Source organism: Arachis duranensis, chromosome 5, assembly GCF_000817695.3.
Source record: "Arachis duranensis cultivar V14167 chromosome 5, aradu.V14167.gnm2.J7QH, whole genome shotgun sequence".
Taxonomy (NCBI): Eukaryota; Viridiplantae; Streptophyta; class Magnoliopsida; order Fabales; family Fabaceae; genus Arachis; species Arachis duranensis.
Genome location: NC_029776.3, coordinates 10482800 through 10509161, shown reverse-complemented (window position 1 = coordinate 10509161; position 26362 = coordinate 10482800). Strand labels below are relative to the sequence as shown.

At 32.7% G+C, this 26362-nt stretch overlaps 2 protein-coding genes and 1 long non-coding RNA gene across 3 annotated transcripts; 2 read left to right on the top strand and 1 right to left on the bottom strand.

The window, feature by feature from the left end:
• Nucleotides 1–7271: 7271 nt before the first annotated feature.
• LOC107487955 (AAA-ATPase At5g17760) lies at nucleotides 7272–11392 on the bottom strand. Its single transcript, XM_016108647.3, has 2 exons — nucleotides 10297–11392; nucleotides 7272–8037 (listed from the first exon to the last, which is right to left on the bottom strand). The coding sequence occupies exons 1-2, from the start codon at nucleotides 11305–11307 to the stop codon at nucleotides 7525–7527; spliced, it is 1524 nt and encodes a 507-aa protein (XP_015964133.1). The 5' UTR covers nucleotides 11308–11392; the 3' UTR covers nucleotides 7272–7524.
• Nucleotides 11393–21587: 10195 nt separating this feature from the next.
• LOC110280933 (uncharacterized) lies at nucleotides 21588–23605 on the top strand. Its single transcript, XR_008009620.1, has 4 exons — nucleotides 21588–22464; nucleotides 22567–23087; nucleotides 23178–23290; nucleotides 23483–23605. It is a non-coding gene; the product is annotated as an uncharacterized LOC110280933 (long non-coding RNA).
• A 1460-nt stretch (nucleotides 23606–25065) lies between these two features.
• Nucleotides 25066–25930, top strand: LOC107487956 (uncharacterized). Its single transcript, XM_016108648.3, has one exon. The coding sequence runs from the start codon at nucleotides 25088–25090 to the stop codon at nucleotides 25745–25747; it is 660 nt and encodes a 219-aa protein (XP_015964134.1). The 5' UTR covers nucleotides 25066–25087; the 3' UTR covers nucleotides 25748–25930.
• The last annotated feature ends 432 nt before the right edge of the window (nucleotides 25931–26362 follow it).

Sequence of the window (26362 nt, the reverse complement as noted above, 5' to 3'; positions counted from 1 at the left end):
CGGTGTGTTTTAAAAAGTTACGGTAAAATTAAAAATAACCGTACGTAGTGTGAATAAGTTTAAATACTAATCCTAATTTTTCAAATTTTAAAATTTAAAATTAAATAATTAATTAATAATCTAATTTTACCTTTTTTTTAAATCCATTATTCACATTGTTCATAATTAGCATTATTTTTCTATATGTTGTGATAAGAATTGGACGTGGATGCCCATTCCTATGTAGAGCTTACTTTTTCAAGGAAGAATAATCTTAAATGTATGTTGAAATTAAACTCCCCATACATGTATAAATAGAGGTCTATTGCCTCTGAGAAAAATACAAGCAAACAATAATAATCTTTCCTTTTATGGAGCAATATTTTTCTCTCTCTTTTATACTCTTCTCTCTCTTTACATACAATCACTGACGGATCCAGAAAATTTTGATAGTGGGAGCGAAATATATATAACATGATAATAATTTTTATAATAAAAATATTATGTTTACATAAAAAAATTAGCTATCAAATTATCTACTATAAATTTGAGTATAAATACATATATTAATTTATTTTTAATATGTATTTTGTATTTCAAAATTTGTATTTTAAGATTTATTTTGTACAAGTGATTATTTTATATATACGTAGCATAATTGTTGTTATAATTATATTTTATTATTGTAAAATATAATTAAGTTTCAAAATATCTAATTACAAATTAAAATACTAAAATAGTAATTTAAATAATAACACATAATTTAAAATTTAATTTTTTATATTTCGTATTTTGAAACCTTGACAATATAATTAAAATGTATTTTTTTGTATATATCGTTAAACAATTATTTAAAACTCAACTTTCATATAATTAACTCTTTGATGATATTCATAGTTGAAAATATTCGTTCAATTAGTATAGTTATTATGAAAAAAAACTAAAGCTAATTTCAAAAGAAGAAACACAAATGGATAGATAATATTCTTTCGAGTCGATTTCTAAGAAAGAACACCAATCTTATTTAAATTTAAAATTGATCATTATAATGAACATCTAATATGAAGTTCTCAAATTGACTACCAAGTGTCAAAAATTGAATGAAAAATTATTGTGGCGTCAAATTTAATAATTTAGTGGGGGTAAATAAATATTATTATTATATAATACTCAATAAAATTCCAAATTATAGTCGGGGCGCTTGCCCCCACACCTATAAGAGTGAATGCGTCCCATTCATACAATACTACTTATATTAGTAATATATAAGTTACTTTTATTATATCAAAATAATTATATTAGTGAACATTAATACAAGAGTTTTATATTTATATTTCTCTATCTTATATTTATATCTTCCTTATTTATTTATTTCACAACACGTTATCAGCACGAGACTCTGATAAAATTTTTAAGGAAGACTCAGATAACAAATTTTTATTATGTCGAAACTCTCCCATCTTGAATTCAATACTCTTGATATATCTGGAAACAATTATTTATCATGGATACTAAATGCTGAAATTCATCTTGATTCAATGGATCTTGGAGATACCATTAAGGCTGAAAATAATGCATCCCAGAAAGATAAAGCCAAAGCCATAATTTTTCTTCGTCGTCATTTTGACAAAGGATTGAAAAATGAATATCTCACATTAAAAGATCCTGCAAATCTTTGGAAAGACCTTGAAGAAATATATAATCATAAAAAAATGGTGATACTTCCTCAAACCCGATATGAATGGACGCACTTGCGTTTGCAGGATTTTAAATCCATAAATGAATAAAATTCTGCAATGTTTCGAATCACCTCACGAATGAAATTATGTGGGGAAAAGATAACTGATCATGATATGTTGGAGAAAACTTTTTCAACTTTTCATGCCTCGAATGTGCTCCTGCAGCAGCAGTATCGAGAAAAAGGGGATTTAAAAATATTCAGAGTTAATTTCTTGCCTTCTTGTTGCTGAACGCAATAATGAGTTGCTTTTAAAGAATTATGAAGCGCGTCCAGCTGGCGCCGCACCATTTCCTGAAGTAAATACGGCAAATCATTACCCCAGAAGAGGTAAATGGCAAAGTTCTGATAGCAAGAAAAATTATGGAAGGAAAAGGAATTATATTCAAAAGAGAGGATCTCACCAGAAGTGGGATAAAGAAAGAAATATCGGGTAGAATAATCAATAGAGGATAAGTATTTTCGTTGTGGTGGAAAGGGCCATTGGTCACGTATCTGCCGTACCCCAAGGCACCTAGTCGATCTTTACCAGGCATCTTTGAAAAAAGATTATAAGGGAAAAGAGTCGAATTTTGTTTCAAATGATACTGAAAATTCCACCACTCATTATGGTGTATCTGATTTCTTTGAGAATCCTAAAGGAAATATTGGTCATTTGATCAATGTGGAATAGTTTAATATGTGAGATTGTTAAGTATTCATGTAAATAAATAATTTAAAGAACTTATTGTTAAGTTTTATTTTCTATGTATTTAAGTTTTAAATATGATGTATATAAATAATAAAATATTAATGTTTATGAATTTGAAATCATTAAATATGTCATGTTTTAAAATAAAATTTTAGTATATGACATTATTTTTATGTACAGTGTTTCTTAAAAAAATAATTCTGATCAAGTATTTAATTTAACTGTGCATACTACTCATTTTATTATTATTTGTCTTTGAAGAAAATGGCAAGGATATATAATGAAGATGTATGCCTTGCGGATAGTGCAAGTTCACACACTATTCTCAAAAGTGATATATATTTTACCCATCTTGTGCCAAAAGAAGAATGTGTTAATACTATTATTGGCTCAGGCAATGTAATTGAAGGTTCCGGAAGAGCTATAATTTTGTTTCCCGGAGGAACAAAATTTATAATAAATAATGCACTGTTGTCTACCAAGTCTCGAAGAAACTTGTTGAGTTTTGAAGATATTCGCCGAAATGGATATCATGTTGAGACACTAAATGAAGGAGATCATGAGTATTTATGTATCACAACTCATGATTCAAATAAGAAAGTTATATTAGAAAAATTACCCTCACTTTCATCTGAGTTATATTATAACAAAATTAGTGCAATTGAATCACATGCCACTGTAAACCAGAAGTTTACTAGCCCAAATGAATTCATAACTTGGCATGATAGATTGGGTCATTCGGAAACAACCATGATGAGGAGAATTATTGAAAGCTCTCATGGACATTCACTAAAGAATCAGAAGATTCTTAAATCTAGTTAATTTTGTTGTGCTTCATGTTCTCACGGGAAGTTAATTTTAAGGCCATTACCAGTAAAGATTGGATTTGAGTCCCCTGAATTCCTAGAAAGGATTCAAGCTGATATATGTGGACCTATTCATCCACCATGTGGATCTTTTAGATATTTTATGGTCCTAATAGATGCATCTTTGAGATGGTCACATGTGTGCTTATTGTCTTCTCGCAACCTGGCGTTTGCGAGATTACTGGCTTAAATTATTCGATTAAAAGCACAATTTCCAGAAAATCCAATCAAAGTAATTCGTCTTGATAATGCTGGTGAATTTACTTCCCAAGAATTTGATGCTTATTGTATAGCTAATGGAATAAGTATTGAACATCCAGTAGCTTATGTTCACACATAAAATGGGTTAGCAGAATCACTTATTAAACGTCTCCAATTAATTGCTAGACCCTTGCTTATGAGAACAAATCTCCCATCCTCGGTTTGGGGGAATGCTATTTTACATGCCGCATCCCTTATTCGTTTGAGGCCAACGAGTTACCATCAGTTCTCTCCTATGCAATTAGCTTTTGGCCAGCAGCCAAATATTTTCCATTTAAGAATATTTGGGTGTGCGATATATGTTCTCATTCCACCACCTAATCGCACTAAAATGGGACCCCAAAAAAAATTGGGGATATATGTTGAATATGATTCTCCCTCTATAGTGAGGTATCCTGAAATACAAACTGGAGATGTATTTAAAGCCCAGTTTGCGGATTGTCATTTTGATAACTCAAATTTATCAACATTATGAACTAGAAGTTCAAAAGATTATATATTTGCAAAGAATAGCAAATGAATTGCCTGATACATTTTCCGATACAAAGAGGATAACCAAATCTTATATACCAACGGAAAATGCCCCAAATTGAATTGATATCCCAGTAGGATAAGTAGTCACTGAAGCAAATTCACTCCAGAAGCGTGGCAGGCCTGTCGGTTGTAAAGACAAAAATTCTGGAAAGAGAAAAGAGGTAAATATTATTCCTGTTGAAAAAGACATAGTAAAGACACCTGCAGTTGTCCAAAATTCTGATATAGTTTTAACGCCAGAAGATGTTCAGGTACGTGAAAATTGTGAAAATGACGAGATCTCGATAAATTATGTCTTTACAGGAGAGAAATGGGGCCGAAATAAGATAATTATCAATGAAATATTTGCATATAATGTGGCATTAAATATCATGCATGAAAGTAAGGATCTTGATCCAAGATTAGTCGAAGAATGTCGACAAAGGAATAATTGGCCAAAATGGTAAGAAGCCATGAAGGCTGAGTTAGACTCACTTGCAAAACGTGAAGTCTTTGGACCTGTAGTCCGTACACCAGAAGATGTAAAACCCGTTGGATACCGGTGGGTATTTGTGAGAAAACGAAATGAAAAAAATGAAGTTGTGCGTTACAAAGCCCGACTTGTGGCACAAGATTTTTCACAAAGGCCCGGTATAGATTATGAAGAAACGTATTCCCCTGTAGTGGATGCGATAACATTGCGTTATTTGGTCAGTTTATCTGCATATCATAAACTGCATATGCATTTAATGGATGTGGTAACAGCCTATTTATACGGTTCATTAGATCAGGATATCTATATGAAAGCCCCTGAAGGACTAAAGATATCTAAATCATCCAATGAATATTTGCAAGGGTTATACTTAGTCAAATTGCAAAGATCTTTGTATGGTTTGAAACAATCTGGACGAATGTGGTATAATCATCTTACTGAGTATCTGGCTAAAAATGGATTCAAGAATGATGATATATGTCCATGTGTTTTCATAAAGAAATCTGCATCTGGATTTATTATAATTGCTGTGTACGTTGATGATTTAAATATCATTGGGACTCATGAAGAGATTCCAAAAATTATAAAAGCTCTAAAAGAAGAGTTTGATATGAAAGATCTTGGAAGGACTAAATTTTGTCTCGGCCTGCAGATCGAGCATATAAAAAATGGAATCTTTATTCATCAAACAATATACACAGAGAAGATCTTGAAGAGATTTTATATGGATAAGTCACATCCATTAAGTACTCCAATGATCGTAAGATCTTTGGATGTGAAAAAGGATCAATTTCGTCCTAAAGAAGAGAATGAAGATATCCTTGGTCCTGAAGTACCATATCTTAGTGCCATTGGAGTGCTAATGTATCTTGCTAATAATACGCGATCTGACATATCATTCGCGGTGAATTTACTAATAAGGTATAGTTCCTCTCCAACCAGAAGACATTGGAGTGGAATCAAGCAAATCTTTCGATATCTTCATGAAACGGTTGATATGGGATTGTTTTATCCCTATGGATCTAAGTCACAATTAGTTGGCTATGCAGATACTGGATACTTGTCTGATTCACACAAAGGGAGATCTCAAACAGGATACCTGTTCACATATAGTGGTTCAGCTATATCATGGAGGTCCACGAAACAGATGATTGCAGCAACATTTTCTAATCATGCTGAAATAGTTGCGATACATGAAGCTAGTCGCGAGTGTTTTTGGCTCAAGAGTCTGATCCAATATATTCTGTCATCATGTGGACTGATTGATCATAAGATAGCTCCAACTGTCCTGTTTGAAGATAATACAGCATACATTGCTCAACTTAAGGGTGGATACATCAAAGGTGATAGGAAAAAACATATTTCTCCCAAATTCTTCTTCACTCATGATCTTCAAAATAAAGGGACAATTGATGTCCAACAGATCCGCTCAAGTGACAATCTGGCAGATTTATTTATAAAATCACTCCCAAAATCCTCCTTTAAAAGATTGGTACATGCAATTGGGATGCACCGATTTCGAAACATTAAATGATGTCGACAAGAGGGGGAGACTGTACTCTTTTTCTCTTGGTCAGGTTTTTTTTCCATTGGGTTTTTCTTGACAAGGTTTTTAATGAGGCAGTTCCCATCACAAAGGATTTTGTACTCTTTTTTCTTCACTAAGGTTTTTTTTCCACTGAGTTTTTCTTTAGTAAGGTTTTAATAAGGCATAATCCTAAATGGGCATCCAAGGGGGAGTGTTGTGATAAGAATTGGACGTGGATGCCCATTCCTATGTAGAGCTTACTTTTTCAAGGAAGAATAATCTTAAATGTATGTTGAAATTAGACTCCCCCATACATGTATAAATAGAGGTCTATTGCCTCTGAAAAAAACACAAGCAAACAATAATAATCTTTCTTTCTGTGGAGCAATATTTCTCTCTCTCTTTTATACTCTTCTCTCTCTTTACATACAATACTACTTATATTAGTAATATATAAGTTACTTTTATTATATCAAAATAATTATATTAGTGAACATTAATACAAAAGTTTTATATTTATATTTTTCTATCTTATATTTATATCTTTCTTATTTATTTATATCACAATACTATATTTTTTTTATTAAATTATAGATGGTATCTAATATAAACATCGGGTTGACCAGCCATTGATGCCATGACCAATTGACCATTAAGGGTCCGTTTAGAAAATATTAAAAAGTTACTTTTTTCAACTTTTGATTTATAGAAAGTTATATTAATGTGTTTGGTACAATTTTTTAGATAAACTTTTAACTTTTCAAAAAGTTATTTAAGAGTTTCTGAAGAAGTTAAAAAATGTGACTTCTCCTATTTTCAAAAGCTATTTTATCACTCCTATTTAATGCACAACATTAAAATAAGGACTTCTATAATAACTTTCCAAACTCAAAATAACTTATTTAAAAGTTAATATTAATAAAAGTCCTTATATTTTAAACTCCTTTTTCAAAAGAACTTATTTAAAAAGTTTAGCCAAACTGACCCTAAGTCTTTAAATGGGTACTAATCATCATAATAAGTATAGCCTACTGTTAAAAAATAAATATAATAATTGTTCCGTCAAAATCAAGTTATAACTTGAATAGTCTAGTTTTAGACATGAAAAGATCATTAAAACTATGGATCGAGTTTGAGAATTCGAATCCAAGTAGCTCCTGCAGTATTAGTAGATACGTAGAGTTTAGCCACAAACCAATGTGTGTACACATACAGAGGAGGCTTTCTATTTGAATTAGATGTAACCCGTGAATCAATGTCATCACTACATCCATACAATACATAAACATGTCCACTTACCTCAAACTCTGCCTCTCTTTTTCATCATCTTCTCTTAGATGGAAAATAAACTAAAAAAAAAGTAGAAAATTAATAATCCTAGATGATTGATCAGCAAATTTTATTTTATAAATACATACAATAAGTAGCAGCAGCAAGCAAGTTGATTACAACAATTTACAAACTAGAGCCTCTTCTAAGCCTTCTTGTCCTTCTCTGTGTACCAGCAGCAGCTACAGTTTTCTTTTGCTTGCAAGCAACCTTGCGCTTCTTAGATTGCTTAGTAGCCGGTTCAGCTTTGTTATCCGGATCATCGTTCTCGCAAACATCACCTTCCATCTTCTTCCGCTTGAGGAGCTTCACGAATCCTTGGAGGGCCACGTCGGCGTCTTCGCTCTTCATCAGCTCCTCTGCCACATGAGCAGGGGTGATCTGAGTGTCCTCGATCAGCCCTTCGATCTCCGGAAAGAGGTGGTGGTGGTCGGACGAGATGTCCAGGTAGTTGGAGGCAAGGATCTTGAAGGCTTGGAAGGAGCAGTAGGACATGTGAATGTGCATGTCCATTCTTCCGGGTCTGAGAAGAGCAGGGTCTAGCCTTTCCTTGTGGTTCGTCGTGAATATGATGATTCTCTCGTCCCCGCAGCTTGACCATAGCCCATCTATGAAGTTCAGCAATCCGGACAATGTTAACTGCACCAATATAATCATATAATCATCTCACTCTTTCACCAATCATATATAGTTTTGCTTTTTCTACAATTCATATAACTTTGCTCACCACCATTCATCTTCCTATAATAAGACTACTAACTATATATTTAGTTTAGCATCTGTAATTTTATTTATGTAATATCTATAATTGTATATTTATTATTATTCTAATAAAAATATAAAATAAAAAAATTTTAAGTAATATTTTAAAGTATCTTTTCGATCTTAAAAATTGGTTTCAGTTTTTGATGAATTATATTTATATCCTGACCGTCAGAAGTTTGAACTTTGATGAGGTATGAATCATGCTATTTATTATTCCAAAACCAATGTTGACCACTTAATCTTTGAACTAACAAGAAAAAAAAAAAAAGAAAAAGAAAAGGAGATTGGGTTTATGCTATCTTTGGCTAATAATGTTTTAAGAGATGTATGTACATCAGATCTCATGGTGATGTGTCTGTCACTTGTCACTACAATAGTCTTGTCTTCATCTTTGAATAATCGTGTTGGTTTCTCATGGAAACCAATATAAAATATTACGAGATCAGCAGAAAATCTTGTACCAAGAAGGAATAAAGCAAAATTTTCTGGAACATAATGAATAGAAGCTTTACACGAGGATCGTCCTATTCCTATGGTGACCTGCCACGTACCATCCCCTAACATTATAATAATAATTATAATAACGACCTTTGAACAACATTATATATGCTCATACTCTGCTTAAAATACAGAAAGCAACAAAACAAGACGACAAGAACAATGAACGGTCCAAACAAAATGCGTGAACCGATGGTGAAAGCATGCTTTTTTGGGTTCGCCCATTGCTGGACGATGACACGGTAAATACTTTTTGTCGTTTTTTTTTTAAAATTTATTTACACTTACAACTATTAAACTACTACCAAAACCAAATGTATCAACCAATTGTGATATATATGCATCATCTAGTCCTGTGTCCCACTTACCATTTAAGGGTTGCTTTTAAATGCAATATAATATTTCCACTTGCAAGAGTAGCTAGGTATAGGAGAAGGAAGGGGGAAAAAATATAAAAAGTGTTTTGTCTCAAATGAGAACATGGTCTTAAAAGAAAATGTAAAGCATTGAACGTGTCGAGTTCTAAAACCACAAGGGACGAGCAATAATATTGCATCTTGCATCCCTCAATCAGAAACCACGTGATTGGGTTTGTGATTTCGAAAACAAACGATTTTAAGCCAAGAACCTACTACCCCCTATCGCTTTTGCTATCATGCATCAGCATAAAATAAGTCACTATACCAAACAAATGAGATCGTGACCTAAAAGCAATCAAAGGTACTTTGCATTCTAAATCAATATAATGAAAGCTACTTTGCATTTTGCAAATCGCTAGTATGTTAAACATGTGTTTGATAAATCCTTTCTCTTTACTGCCTTTCCCTTCTTTTCGTAACTTTTAAACATAATGTGAAAATACGATTCTCTAGACCAGATATATATAATGCACACACATCATGGCATGCATGATATGCAACTCACTCAGCAGAAAATGACATAGACGACTATATTATTATTCTGTTCGGGTTCAAGTAATCTTTATTCTGAACAAAATAAAAAATTTAAAAAGTAATATTATGCTTAACAACCGAATAATTTGATTAATATAATGTATATATTATTTAAGTAGACATTACTAAAAGAGAACGTTAGATAACAACACTTTAACTGAAAAAAAAAGTTAGTGCTAACTTAAATATAAAAATTAAAAAAATTGGTCACCCTAATATTTCTTATTTTAAAAATAGAAGTGATGTATTGAAAAGACCAAATAATGATTATCCTATACTTATTTTTTCATTATTACTATTAGATTGGGTGCGTGGGATATAAAATCTCAGAACTCGAAGTGAAATTCAATAATTAAAAATAAAAAATATTTTTGTTCTTAATGTTTAAAATAAATTTTAAAATTATTCATAATATTTAAATTATTTTATTTAAATTCTTAATATTAAGAACATTTTAAAATGTTAAAAATTTAAATATGAGAACTTAACATTAAAGATAATTTTAGAAGTATTTCCAAACTAGAGAAAAATTATACTTTACTGAATAGCTAATATTGATGATATGTATGAGTGGGGCCAGATGTTTGAAAGATAACAGCGACTCAGTGAAGAAAGCATGTCCCCATCCAGAATAGTTATGATAGGTATGCAAGTATGCATAGGATTGGATAGGATTACTGACCTGTACATCGGTTTGTTTACGTCCATGATGATGGTGATGATCGACATGGCGACGCTCGGGAAGATCGACGCTGCAATCAATGTCTTCGATTACAAGAATGGACCTATTGGCAGTTGCCAGCAGCAGCTTTCTGAGATCGGAATCCCTGACTATGTTAGCAAGCTGCAAGTCATAGATATCAAACTTGAGGTAATTAGCCATGGCAGCAATCAAGCTTGATTTTCCAGTCCCCGGAGGTCCATAGAGCAAGTAGCCACGCTTCCACGCCCTCCCGACTCTCTTGTAAAACTCCCTCCTCTTCACGAACCTGTTGAGGTCCTCCATGATGGCTTCCTTCTGCTCCGAGTCCATAGCCAGCGTCTCGAAAGTGGAAGGGTGCTCCAGATTGATGGAATCCCACTTCACACCACCGTAACAGTAAGAAGTGTTGAGAGTATGCATCTTCAGAACCCTCTCGTCGTCCTTCATCTCCTTCGCCTTCTCGAGAACGAAAGGCAGATAAGACTCCAACACCATTTGCTTGTGCTTCTTGTGGAAACTCAGCTCGAAGTAGCGCTTCTCCGACCTCACCGATACGTTGCTACTAATACTGGTGTTCTCGCTGGGGGCATTCTTGTCGGACTCGGCGCAGATGAACCTCCAGCGGAGGGACACGCCGTCGTACAGATCCAGCAGCTTCTCCCCCTTTTCGAGGCGGATGGTGAGCTTCTTCTCCTTGGGGCTCTTGCAGATTTTGAGCCTCTCGTTGTCGGGGCTCACTCTGGTGGACAAGTAGGCCTCGGCTGCATCGTACACGTGGTTGCGTGCTATGCCGTTGGATTCCTCGATCACCAGGGTCAGCGACTGGGATCTCGGCTTCACTAAGTAGTGGAAGGCATTCAGGATGTAGCCTCTAATTGGCTGCGGAATGAGCTCGTTCGCCATTGATCGCAGCAGCATCATGGATGCTGCCATCGATGCATATGCGGAGAACATTGATGACGCTGATGGCATCTCTCTTTGGGAAAACATGCTTATCCTTCTGATTCTCTAAGACGAGGGACTCTCTTCACTTCACTCTCTTGCTCCATCAATATATATCTCACTAATTTTAGAGCTTACCTCGTTTATTAATATTTATATTCATTTTTTAATACTTTTAATAAAAAAATAAGAAATTGGTTAGTATTAATTTAAATATAAAAGAATATTGAACATCCTATGTTTTCAATTTATCTCAAGACATCTGCCGGTATTTGTTGATGAATCATCAGCCACAAGTTGGATGAATTGCGTAGGTGAGTGGAATCCTACTAGTGATTACTGTGTGCCAGTGTGCCTTCTTTTTCCTTTTTGCTAGTCCTTCTCTTTTATCTGCTTTTGGACCTCCTTTTCATTTTCTTATTTGGTTATTGGGAGAATGAAAATCTATACAAATTGAATTCTTCATTTTTTATTTTTTATAATAGTAATAAAAGTTGTCATAAACTTGTAATAAGATTCACTTACAAGAAAGCAATGACTCATCACTTCATTCCATATGGAGGTCAAGCTAGTCATTATATAAAGCGAGACAATTTAATTTATTTTTTTATTTTAATTTACATTTTATTACTAACATAATTAACAAAGATATATGCAGGAATAGTTTTATATACATAATTTTTAGTTAATATACGAATCGAAGCAAGCGAAGATAAAACAATTCTATGCGATTTTCAAAAGGTTTTGAAAGATTACGGATTTATAGGTTCATTGAACAAGCTCATTTCCATTTCCATCTCCATCGTGGATTACATATTGGAAAAAATTGGTACGAGTACCGTAAATATATTAGTCTAACAAGGCTACTATAAAACACATAGTTGTCATCAATTCTCTCTCCAAGTCTTCCCCACATGCAATGTGAAAGCGACCAACTCCACTATATTTCCAAACTTCATCAACACGGACATGTAGAATAGAAAAAACTAATCCTCATGCATATGTAAGTTGGAAGAGTTAAAAAAGTAAAGAGAAATTTATTATTTTTACCATCAATTAACCATTAATATTTAAAATTATAAAATAAAATATATTATTTAATTATAAAATTAAAGTAATTAGACTAAAAAAATTAAATTAATAATTAACTAATAGACAAAAATAATAAATTTTAATAATCTCATCATATTTTTTAAAAATAAATTTGACAAATAGAAATAATGATAAAGTAAATTTGAATTTAAGATTTCAGAAATTTGATTATGTTTTTATAATAATATAATTGTTGGTAAAAAAAATATATTTTTTAATAAGAAAGCGTTTTGACTGTCAATGATTTTGATTATAAGAAGCAGTGTTTCGACTATAGAAATAGAGACGGGTAAGTTGAAATCGAAAAAAGGTAGTATAAAGAGCGTTAAAGTTGATAGGTAGTTATTGCCTTTTCTTAAGCATTAAAGTTTGCTACTCGACCTTCAAGACTAAGTAGAGAACATTGGTGTGAAATTTGAGAAAGCGTGGGATTTGAAGACCAAGGAAGACGTGTGTGTCAGAATTTGGAGGTCAAGATTCTTCATGGTTAAGGCAAGGTCATGACTGAGAAAAAGGAGGAAGTAAAATAGTAGATAACATGCTTCATGGCAAGTCTATCTCCATGGTCTATAAATAGGAGAAACTCAAAAGAATTGAATCCAGTCAAGAATATTAGATCATCACATAACTCATAAGATTCTCGGTCTCTGCGACGCAACGAAAGAAAATGGAGTGCAAGTGCATGTGAGTGTTGAAAGTAAATTTTTAACTTGTTTTCTTTTGTTTATTTGATTCATTTTCATTTTATTTTCTTTGAAGTTTGTTATTATTTTTCTTTGATCAATATTTTACATTTTCATTGTCCTCTTATTTAATTATTTATTTCTTTGTTGTTTTCCATAATTCTGCCACTAGTAATGTCGACAAAAAATTGCTTTGATACCATAATTAAGTAATTTCCAATTCAAACTCACTCTTTTTTTAGAGAAGTCGTATCTGCTCTCCGATACTTAAGATCTTGATACAAACTCGTTTAATGTTACCTGTCGAAGTTGACAAAAAACGAGTGAAACAAATTCGCATACCCAGTGGGATCCTGCGTTAAATTTGTGTCAAGTTGTGTATACAATTACGCAGTGATAAGTTAATCATGACGGATAGAGCTTCAACTTCGGCAGATACATCGAATAATGATAGTGAAAATTTCACTAAAGGCCTTGAAATAGAGGTAGTCCCTTCGACCAGTCTTTCGAGCCAACGGTCGACAAAAGGTATTCCAACGACCATACCCGTCACATGGCCTCAATACGGATTACCTCTAAATTACTCACCACCTTTGGAGAATCCTATTGCCGTATATGCTGAAGGTATTAACACTATAAGAAATAATCCTTTGTATAATCCAACACCTCCTTTAGAATATCCTCCAGTGGATACACACAACCAACATTACTCTTACATGGAAAATTATAATACCTATCAACCCTTAATAAACAACCCTTCATATCTTAATATTTCTTTTACTTACTTATAGTTTTCTTAGACATTATCTGTGTAGGCGAGAAGACCAAATTTGAGAGAGGTTGATCTACAAATGTACAATGGAAAGAAAAGTACTTTGATCACCAGGCATGAAAATCAGGAGTTGATAAAAAATAACTATTGATATTCAGACGTTGGTATTGATTCAACATCTGTTGGTGGTTCATCTCTAACATTTCGTTAAATTCTTTGTATCCAACACTTTATAGTGAATCTTTTGTGTCTCAAGGTCGAGAGACAAAGAAGAAGGTAAGGCTTGGACTAAGACAAATTGTCAAGTTACATAGTGAGGTAAATAGACAACTAGTTTCTTCTTGAGATCCCATGTGAACTCATGAGGTAAACCAATAGGAAGAATTTGAGGAGTTAGGATCCTAACTTACATATCATTGATTGTTGTTTTTTTGGCTGAGAGCTAGTAAAAGAGTCAAGACATGAAATAGAACTGGGTCGAAATGTGAATGGATTTGGAAAATAAGGAACATTGTTGTCTTCATTAATGTCAAGTAGAATCCTAACAAAGTGTCAAAAAACACTAATGAGAGACATGATTTTCAGTTTCGTCTAAAAAAGTTGGAAAAGACAAATACCGTTAATTGAAGTGTTGAGAACTTTTGAATCAGAGATTGTGAGATGAAGTTCAAGAACAGTTTTGAGCCACAAAGTTACAACTCAAAGGAACCGATCGAAGGATCCTCTTGACGAATTTCACCAACAATCAAAGAAAGAGTTTCGTAAAGTTGACTCAAGATCAAGGCAGGAAGATCAATGAGTTTTTTGTGATTGAGCATAATAGTCAGGGGCAAGTAGTTGTTCTTTTGAATTTTGAATGAGGGCTAATAGTTATTCTTTTAAATTTTGACTGACTTAGAGTAGAAAACAAAAGAATTGAATCAAAATAAGAAGAAAGATACATGTTCACTGTCAGAAACATGATCTCTGTCAGAATCCATGTTGTTTTGAATGAAGTTCAATATGAAATTTGAATCGAAGTTGATATGAAAATTATCTTTAAGATAATCGGTCGACCATGACATAAATTCACCATCAACTAGAAAATTGTTCAGGTCGAAATGTCTATCAGAGTCGGACCCATCATTCCATAAGAAAAATGAAAGTTATTGGTGACAGGACACCAGAAGTACAAACTGGTCTCTAATAAAGGAGCGATATAAGAGAGATCAAAAGTAGCTAATTTTAAGGCATGCACAATATTTAGAGATTTTCAAATAGGCTTATATGTAAGTGTAAGTCGAGACATCTAAGCCAAAAAAAGGGGACTCAAATTCTTAGCGGGAGCAGTTCTAAAAACTCGACCAGCAAAGTATGAAACCTTGACATTTTTGCAGAAAATCAATGGTATGGTAAACACTTTGGTGGTGATGGAAAGAAAGAAGAAACAGAGTATGAAACCTTGACATTTTTGCAGAAAATCAATGGTATGGTAAACACTTTGGTGGTGATGGAAAGAAAGAAGAAACAGAGTCAATTTATTCTTGGGTTACCAAAAGACCTAAGAAAGAATATAATACTTCATTAACTGAGAATGGTAGAAATACCTAACGATACCAGAAATTAGAGTTTTCTATATTTGAGTTTGGGGCTCTCAAAACTCCATCCTCATCATAGAACTGCACTGCTTCATCCACTAATAGAGGAAGAGGAAGAGCTTTATCTCCTTCTTCGCGAGAATGAGAAGTGGTGGCCATAGTTGCTAAATAAGAGAATGCGGTGATGATGGTTGGTATAGAAGTTAAATAAAAACAATTGACAAACTGTAGAAAGCGTGTTGCACAGAAAGAAAATGATTAGGATTTTCAAGAAGCAAAGTTCTTAAAAATTGGGGATGATTTAATTTAATTTGAGAAGTAACGATGAAATCCTCTATTCAAGGAACGTCTCATTAAAATTCAGGGGACGTTATGTGTTCCAAGAAAAGCGCGCATCATTTTAAGTGATACGTAACTGTCCTTTCAAATTTTGAGAATTTGAAAAGGTTGCATGTGCCTCGCACGAGAAATATTAAAACTTATATTTTTGAACAAAAGAATAAATTTTAAAGGGAAAATTTATTAGTATAAAATAGATTTTTTTGGACAAGAGGGCGTTTCGACTGCCAATGGTTTCAACTACAGAAGCAGATATGGATAAGTTGAAGTCGAAGAAAGATAGTATTGAAGAAGTGTGTGACTTGAAGGCTAAGAAAGACGTGGGTGTCAAAACTTGGAAGTTAAGATTCTTCATGGTCAAGATAAGGTTATAGTTGAGAAAAAGAAGGAAGTAAGATAGTAGATAATATACTCTATGGTAAGTTATCTCCATGGCCTATAAATAGGAGAAACTCAAAAAAATTTTGAGACTTCAGTCAAGAACACTAAATTATCATATAAACTCATAAGATTCCCAGTCTCCGCGACATAACGAAAAAAAATGGAGTGCAAGTACATGTGAGTGTTAGAAGTCAATTTTTAACTTATTTTTTTGTTTATTTGATTCATTTTCGTTTTATTTTCTTTAAAGTTTGTTATTATTTTTCTTTGATCAATATTTTGCATTTTTATTGTCCTCTTTATTTAATTATTTATTCTTTTGTTTTTCATAATTCTGCGATGCCACTAGTAATTTTGACAGAAAATTATTATGACACATAATTAAGTAATTTTCGGATTGAGTTTATTCTTTTTTTTCAAAAGAACCGTATCTATTATCCGATACTTGAGATCTTGATACAAACTTATTTTGACGTTATTTGTCAAAATCGACCAAAAAACAAATGAAGCAATAATTTTATTATTGTTCGAAATATTTCAGATATAAAAAATTTATATATACACTGGTTATGTATGTATAAATATATAGATATAATTTAACTTATTTTTAATATATATTTTATATTAAAATATATATTTTTATAAGTGAGTAATTCAGTCAGTGACAGAGTTACGTTACAGAAAAGGGAGACAATGATCCCTCCAAAATAAATAATATGTATGTATAAGTTTTAATTTTTAGTTTAATTTTTTTAATTTTTATTTTTTTTTAATTTATAACTTTCATGTTGGCCCCTCTCAAAAAAATTTAGTTCCGCCCCTGAATTTAGTAATTGATTTTTTTATGTATATTTACTATGATTATTTCGATATTCCAACCATATCGTGATAGAAGAACTCATAATCTCGTGCAAATTATAAAATCATGTCAGAAACCATAATTGTAAAGACACATTAATACTTAAGTTAGTTTCTGATAGTAAGTAATTACATACCTCTTTAAATTCTTTTCTATATTTTATAGCGATTTTTACTCTTTCTTTTTATGAGATATCACAAGTTTATTGGTCATGGAATTTAGAATTTAGATTTTTTTACAAGTCGATTTCAAAGTATTCGAGATTTCTTAGATCCTACTTCTTTTCCTTTTATGAATCCGTTTTTTCGTAATGATTTTTTTATAGCCTTTTAATATCGTTTTCTTGTAAGTTTTGGTTTAATTCAGAATAATTACGGAATATATTCTTTTTATTTTTTTTTAATGAAAGATCTTTTTGTTAATTATATTTATATAATTTTTTTAAATTTTATAATTTAAAATTTAGTATTAATAATTTATTATAATTTTTTTATCTTTGCATCTTACTATAAGAATTGAATAGCTCAATTTAATTCTAAAAGTATTATTATAATAATAGAAGTCTAGTACAGGGTATCTGGAGCTTATAGATAAGTGTGTAGCACCCATAACAATATTAATATTTAATACACAATCATTAATCACTAGACACCGATTCAATATATTTAGTTCTTTACACATTCACATTGTACACCTTCGCAGATCCTACGACTCATACATTGACACGTATATATTGCTAGGCCTATTGCATCTGGTATAGAAGCTATGTCATGTGATGGGGCTGAGAAATATATTTGTCCGGTGTATCGTTTTCGTATTAAATCGAAGGCTCAAAGGTTGTCTCTGAGAGACCACATTAAAATCAGCAGCTTTTCAAAGCCTTTCATCCATTCCAACCAATCTTAATTTGACACTGCTACTGTCCTTCTCCACTTTACAATACGATTCCTTTCAATGCTTTGGACTCTAGTTCTAGCGTGACTTTTTATTATTGGAAAATGCTAAGAAATCAATTTTTTTTAGTGAAAAATTGGCAAAACTAATTAATGTTGATTAAATATAAAAAATTGAAATTTTTTTTTTATTTATTATGTACTCTGGCCTCAGAATATTCCACGATCCCATGCAGAGAATCTCTTTCCCAATGCAACAAGGGCCTGCGGATTTTATTCTGCAGAATCATCTCTCCCTCGTTACAAGTGAAATTTACATTTTGATAACACCAACTTAGCTTGTTTGTATGCAAATGATAATATTGTTGGTTAATTAAGTCCTTGATCATCCTCCCACAACCTTAACAATTTGATTATTCGAAATCCTCTGCTGTCGTTTATTATGTTTCAATATTTTCAGCATTCATTGTATGGGCATGTTGCCTCTAAGGCCTATACTTTCTCTATTTATATTTGATACTTTATTCTATGGTTGGTAATATAAGAAAGAATGTACTTTCGGCGTCCCAAATTGAAGATTAGCTCACTACTCTTACTTTATAGTTTATATTACATTATGACATGTTAAAACATGACCGAACTTCACTGTTTTGTATACATCATCAGCCACAAAACGAACTGATGGCGTAATCTACCTGTGAGGCTGTGATTTGCATTGCATTTAACTCGGAAAAAAAGGAAAGTAAATAAATAAAAGGCAAGATAAGTGGATTCGGAGGCAAGGGGAGTGAACCTTGTCCTTGCTTGTGTACTATGATATGACTACTGTCCTCCGCAATGTCTGCTCAGATTCCATTATAGGATCAAGAAATTAGTAAATTACTCCATAATATCTTTCTAATTTGTTTTGTATTACGGACGTTAAAGCAACGGCGGTAATGAGTATTGCAAGTGTCACGGTATGGGCTGCATATATGGGCCGCACTTCTTGTTTTCTTCGGGGTTTTCTTTTACGTAGAAGAAGGAGGCCCAATAATCAAAACTTGAGCTCGTTTGATTTTCTTATGCGGACTGCATCCCCCTGTTACAGTCAACGCACCCTTCCCTTCAGCAGCTTCTGTTTTATCTACCCCTGCAATTCAAAATAATTAACACATTATTCTTTATTTGTAGAATGATTACTTATTTGCTTACATGAAAATATTTAAAATAGTATTCGTATAAAAATAATAGTTAAAAACTATTGTATAGTTTGGTATATATAACTAAACTACTTAACATCACAAAGTTTGTTTTCATATCTCAATTATAATTTTTTATGAAGATAAGGGAAGAAACAGTTTTGAGTAGAAGCTTCTTTTGCGCTTATCACAATTGATACCAACCTTCAACACCGACTTCATGGCGTTACTGTTAAAAAAGTTTTGGGAATCAAGATTCAAATTCGTTTTAAGTGGGGTTCATAACGAGTTTGTTTAGCAACCTATTTTAGTTTTAGTTGAAACTAACTGCTATGCTATATAGTGTTGGTTCCTTGGTATTACTCGAAACTATCACTCCCCTGATTCTGATCACTACAATGGTGATAATAATTCACAGCCGGTTTTAATTATATAACTTCATAATAGATTAGTTTCTGATATTTGAAGTTTCATTTCAGGTGAACCCCGTTTATTAATAAATTGATACCTACATCTTTCGCTGTTCACCCTCCTCAGCAAAACCTGAAGACCTCTATTTGTCTGTAGCTTCTTGCATTTGTATGGTTTAGAAGTTTATGGTACATGGTAATGATATGATAGTCTTTACAATAATTTGATTTTCTTAATTAATTATTTTTTAGGTTGAATCCACTCAAATTTAGAGTTTATCATGTATTTAGTATAGATTTCTAACTCCATGTGTGTTCCTTGTATTGAACCCCCTAATCATCATGAGAGAGTATATATATTATAACTGGTTGACAATCCTTATCTTATGAGGTTACTTAGAGTTAGTTATAGGTATACATAGTAAACCCAACTTTAATACATAGCTGTTGACGGTTGATAGTTTATTTTTGTTGCAACTTGCATTGCATGATACACATGTTGGTTGTTTGAAAGCAAAAGTCAGTTGATTGGAAAGTTATAGAAGCAATAGGAAATTAGATGATCAATGTGACATCCTAATATTTCTAAACTATGTTCAAGTTTTATTTCGTTGATATTGAAACTTTATGATATTATTGAAAAAAAAAAGATCTTTATATAAAATAATTTATATATAAAAATAATAATAGATAGTTAACTTTTATTTGAATCGTTACTAATTAAAAAATATAAACGGATTTAGAAATACTAAAATAAAAAATAGGCGTATTAAACTATAAAGATAAAAATAATAACAAACTTTACCTATATCAAATAATCATAAAAAAGAAATATTATAGCCACAATTGTAGTCACTGAATAAAGATAAAATAAGATACACAAAAATTCACAATTCTCTTAATTTATATAAGTATGATTAAAACAATCGCCTATTTTTTCTCTTTAATAAGAATTTGGATAAGTGCTTAACGTTTCGTATCTAAAATCTTGATATCTTACTTCTAATTGTGCATTGGTCTTTTCAGCTCAATCAAGAAGTGTATCGTTTCGTGCCGCATTGTTCCTGAAAATGGTACGAAGAGAGGGGTGAGAAACAAAAGTTTCTCAGTGATTTATTTATATAGTGTCATCGTATTCATCCCCAGCCACTCTGATAGTTCAATGAGATAGAGCTAATTAAAATAAGAATTTTGACAATAATTTTAAAAAATTTAGTCCAAGATTAGGTCAAACGGGCCAAACCAGTCGAATCGGATCCAAACCGGGCCCGTGGACCCAACCTACTTGCTTAAACGAATGAGCTCAGCTCATTCTCTTCCCCATTTGCATGCAAAGAATGCAGAAGCTCAACCAAGGGGAAGAACATTCCCAACTTTCACAAACCCTTGAATTTCATTCAAATCCCCATATCTTCTCATTCCGAGCTCTAATCGTCGCACTATTTATGGTTATGCGTCCGTAATGACGAGCTCTACAAAGCCTAGTACATTGTAAGGTGAGAAAATCACATTTCCAGTTTCATTTTTCTCTTCTCAAATTCGAAAATGGTATAGTCGGATGTTAAGATTTGTGGTCAATTTGATGTTTTAGGATCAAATTGACTTAAGGAATTAGTGCAGTAGACTTTTGTTTAATTGAGGCACCTATAAAGTAAGGATCATCAACCCTAGTTAACTTCTTGATTAAGTGTGTTGGGTATTGAATTTTGGGTATGTATATATAATAATATGTGTTAGGTGTGTATATATGTAAATTGAAGCTTAATTGTGGATGTTGAATGCTTGGTGAAAACTGTGGAGGCTGGATTCACTACTAGAAAACTAGTTATTACAGACGGATATTTTCGACGGATTTTATCCCACAGAAATACAGACGGAATTTCAGAGGAATTTTTTGTCGGAAACAAAAAAAATAAATCAGCATAAATTACAGACGGAAAAGAGAATCCATCGGTAATTCTGTCGGAAAAATTAATTTTTTTCGGAAAAAATAGTTACAGACGAAAAATCCGTCTGTAATTAAATAGACAAAAAATTATGTTTATTAAATTATTACAGACAAAAAATTCGTCTGTAATTTAAAATTTTTCGTCAGAAATATTAAGTTAAATGTCCCTATCATATCGAGCTCCATTCACATCACACATTATCAAACGAGCTTCTTCTCTCTCCGTCAAGGCGTCAACAAGCTACTTCTTCTCGCCGCCGCCGCTTGCATCGCACGAGCTCCTTCGGCGCCGCTCGCATCACACCAGGTGCCGCTCGCATTGCACGAGCCCCTCCGGCGCCTCTCGCATCGCGTTGCTCCCTTCGTCACCATCGTCGCAGAGCCCTCTCCACCACTCTCGTCGCGCGTCTGCTCCCTTCATCGCCGTCGTCGCAGTGCTCTCTCGCCAGATAGGTTATCTTTTCAACAACTATTGTATCCAAGTATTCAAGTATCCATGTTTTCTGTGACATATATTCCTAGCTAGGTTTTCCAATCTGTGATAGCTTGATCTGATCTATGAATTTCCTTTTCTTTTTTTTTTTGACATAATCTTTTCTTATTCCAACTAATAAACCACTTCAAATTTTCCTAAATCATAAAAACCCTACCAAAATCTGAACTAGAATTAACCCATAGAAGGTGGAATCAGAGCCTAACAGCAATGGTGCAGGTTCTAGTAGTGGTGGTACAGGTTTATGAGTTTATATTCTAGTAGTGGTGGTGTAGCTTCTAATAGTGGTCATCATCAACATCAACACCATCATCATCAAGTAGTTGAAGAGGTTTCAGTGCAAAGGGTGAAGAAGGAGGAGGTTAATGCAAAGATATCAGCATGGCAGAACTGAATTTGTGCAGAGAGTTTGGAATGGAATTATTTATTTAATTTGTTGAAATTGCTTCTTGTTGTGTTCTGTACCCTACTTTACAATAATCAAGGAATAATTTTTTATAGAAAATCTATTAGTTTCAAGAAAAACCACTCCGATCTACTTTAACTCGAAGACCGTCTCAAGAGCAGCTACGGCTACGTTCCAGGTGCTTCTTACTTCCTCTTCTCGCTCCTCTTTCCATTTTTACTTTGCATTTTTTCCTTCCTTTGTTTTGTTGGATTGAGAATTTTTTATTTTCAGGAATTACCTCCAGATTTTGAGGATGAAGAGGATGGAGAAGAAGAAGAAGGAGGAGAGATTTTAGCTCCTATGCCGGATTCTAGCTTCACCGAAGATGATTTGTATCCTTCTCCAATTTTTGGCTGCTGAACAATTTTTAGCATAGAACTGAAAAAATGAAAATAAAAAATTTTGTAGATGAAATAGTGAAATTATGTTGATCTGTCACTTGATCTGGTCTTGTGGTCATGTTGATGTTGATTTCATGAAAACAAAACTTTTGCTTTGATTATTTGTTTGTTACTAACTCTATTTGTACCACTATCTTATTTTCTTGCACCGGTGCTACTGATTTATTTTCACAAGAACTTGAGATGTAAGTTAAAAGTTGTGAATATTATTTCCACATTTCTGTAGATGATTGCTGCAAGTTTCTCATTTCCTAAGCAATGGTTGAACAGACAACAAGAGTTTAAGCAGCAGCAGCAACCTGTGGAAGACAGAATAGTGACATTTGAGGGGAGGAATTTATTTATCTGATGGTAACAGTTTTCTTTCTTGCTTCAATACTTCAAATCCCACCATAAGCCACAAAGAGATTTTTTTATGTATTATTTTTAAACTAAATTTAGAGGCAAACAAGGAGAATTTAGAGTCACCTGAACCTTCCAGCTCTCTTATAAAGATATTGAAAATAGAATTTGAATGTCTTCCTGGCTACATGAAGGGTCTAACGACATGGGAGGTGAGGTTCTTTGTGTCTAACTAGATGTTTCTTTACAATTTAACTAGAAATGTTTCTTTATTTCGAACCACTCTTTCATTCTCACTCTCATTTCTTCAATGTTGTTGCTTCCCCCTTCTAACATTGTTCCTTTTTTACTATGTTTTTCATAAATTTATGCTCTTTTTCTTAATTATTGTTATTATTTTTCAGCGGTTAAGAGCAATATATGAACTCAGGTGGGAGATAGAGCCTCTGGATTTGTCTTTCGTATCTGGGATTTTTTCATTTAGCAGACTCTGATCTTATGGCACTTGACAGGTATCTTTCTTAAACTCAAGTCTTAACCTTATATAATCTAAAGGGATGTGTTGCCCATTTTATTGATAGGACCTGTCAATTCTTCTGTTCTATATGATGTTTCTGTGATTTCACTTTGGTTGAACACTACCTGTTTAATTTGTTTTATTGTCTGGATAAAGATTTGAAGTTATTTATGTTATTTGGTTGTTTTTCTTTGATTAGCATGTCATATTGAGCTTTGACTTCCTCTTCTTATGATGGATGATAGCACAAATTGCTATTAAGTAGTGGTATTTGTTGAAATTTGTATTCTTTTGAATCATTCTGTGCCTGCCAGCCAGCAGTGTTCTTTTCTGATTTTTCCCTTCCTAAAGAAAATCATATGGTGATGCCTGTCAATACATATGTTGTAATATCACTTTAGTTTTACTGTTTTATGTCATTATTGGTTATGTGCTTTAGAATAGATGTGTGTCATACCACTTTTGAAATGCCACTGGAGGTTTTGGGCCATGAATTGCAGTTTACTCAGGTATATTTATCTTTTTCAAGTATATCTTCTATAACTATCCCATTTTGTTGAGAGGAAGGTACTTTGAAGAAGGTGTTCTTTATGGAACTGGTGAACAGAACTTGCATTATATATATAATTTAGTTTTAGAATCTAAACATGATTTTAATGAACTTATTTAGATATTGCATCTAATTTCTCTCACCTTCTAATATCTTAAGGTGTATCTTTATTTATTTTTTTTTCAGGAACGGAATTGCAGAAAGGGAAGGTTTTCTCCAGCTAAACTTAAAGGAAAACGTGTAATTGAACTTGGAGCTGGCTATGGTGTTTCTGGTTTTGGTAATGTTACAAATGATTTTTAATGTTTGGTTAGCCTATTAATTAACTCGTCCTATATGGACTCCCTTATTGAAAATGTTATGTAAGTAACTAATAAGTTTTTAATCAGCTGCAATAATTACAATAAAAACTAAGAGAAAAAATGCTAAAAAAAATAAAGATTTTCTTTAATAGATAATTAAATACTTATTTAAGAGAATGTATTATTTTATTTTTATTAATTTTTAACATAAATTATATATTATTTTATTCTTTTCACACAAAAACCTCTTCATCATAGAATTATCTAACATTTTATACTTTTCAAGTGTCCCATTTGCTTCTTTTTAGCTGTGTAAGCAATGACATGAAGGATTAAAACAATTATTAGCTGTTGGTTGGATTCAAATTTTGTAACAAAGAATGTGAACTCTTCAAAATGTGTAGAACTACTTGCGCAAATAAAGCAAGCATTGGCGAGCTAATTGTTCAATGTGCATGCTTATTAATGCACAAAATGAGTTAAAATTAAACCCCACTTCTATAATAGTGTATTTTTTTTGAGTTATTTTTATTGAGAATTGAGAATATCTTCCTCTTTATTTCTTCTCTTGTTGTTAAAATTAAACCCCACTTCTATAATAGTTAGAATCAACTTTCTTTTTCTTTGTCCTTACTGCATAATGCAGTCAAACATGGTGTTGTCTTCAATGGAAGTTGAAGCTGCCCCTGAGGCAAAACCATTGCCTCCAAAGCCTAAGTTCGAGCCTTTGAAGCCTCATGAGATGTCCGATGGTCAGTTTCAGTTTCGGAAGGTATCTGTTCCACAACATCGCTACAATCCTCTCAAGAAAGCATGGATGGACATCTATACTCCCATATACGAGCAGATGAAAATCGACATCCGCATGAATTTGAAGGCTCGGAAGGTTGAACTGAAGACGAGGCCAGATACACCCGATATTAGTAACCTGCAAAAATGTGCTGATTTTGTCCATGCTTTCATGATGGGATTCGATGTCGTAGATGCCATTGCGCTACTCCGTCTGGATGAGCTCTATGTTGAGTCCTTCGAAATCAAGGATGTTAAGACACTTCGAGGTGATCACTTGTCTCGCGCTATTGGAAGATTATCTGGTAAAGGCGGTAAAACTAAGTTTGCAATCGAAAATGCAACTAAGATGAGGATTGTGATTGCTGACACTAAAATACACATTTTGGGGTCATTTGCCAACATCAAAATTGCGAGAGATTCTCTTTGTAGCCTTATCATGGGATCACCCGCGGGTAAGGTATATTCGAAACTAAGAGCAGTTACAGCTAGACTGGCAGAAAGATTTTGATCTTCCTAATCATGATCTGGACTTTTTTTTTCTAATTCTATAGATTATGAGATGAAGTGTGATGAGGATGAGTTATTGTGTAAGTGGTTAGTTCTTCAATTAATTGTAAGAGTTTAATGTAATGGAATAATTGTAAAGTTTGTGCTCTATGAACATTTATTATAAGAGTTTAATTTTGATGCATTGTCTTACATAGTTGTGCAATTACAATCGTTTTGAATGACTATTCACGCAGTCAATGTAAAAGGCAGTTATTTTTACTAATATGATGTTATGTGATTGGATGTACGTGTAAAACGGTTTTATCCTATAACATTTTTTGTGTGCCTTCGTAGAAGAGAGTTAGGTGAGTTTGGTTTTGGTTCAAGAAAATATTTTAATTTTTTATTCATTTTTTTTCTGAAAATAGTTTCTATTTTCAGATTTTCAAAAATATGTTTGCTTTGATTCATTGTTTTTTTTTTCAAAAAATGAAAATATTGAAACCGTTTTTGGTTTTATTTAATTTTTTAATAAATAAAAAAATTGAAACAAAAATTTCATCGGCCTCATCTCACTTCTCATTGATAGCAACTTTCACCCTATTTTTTTCTCAAGCATTACTGCATTAGAATC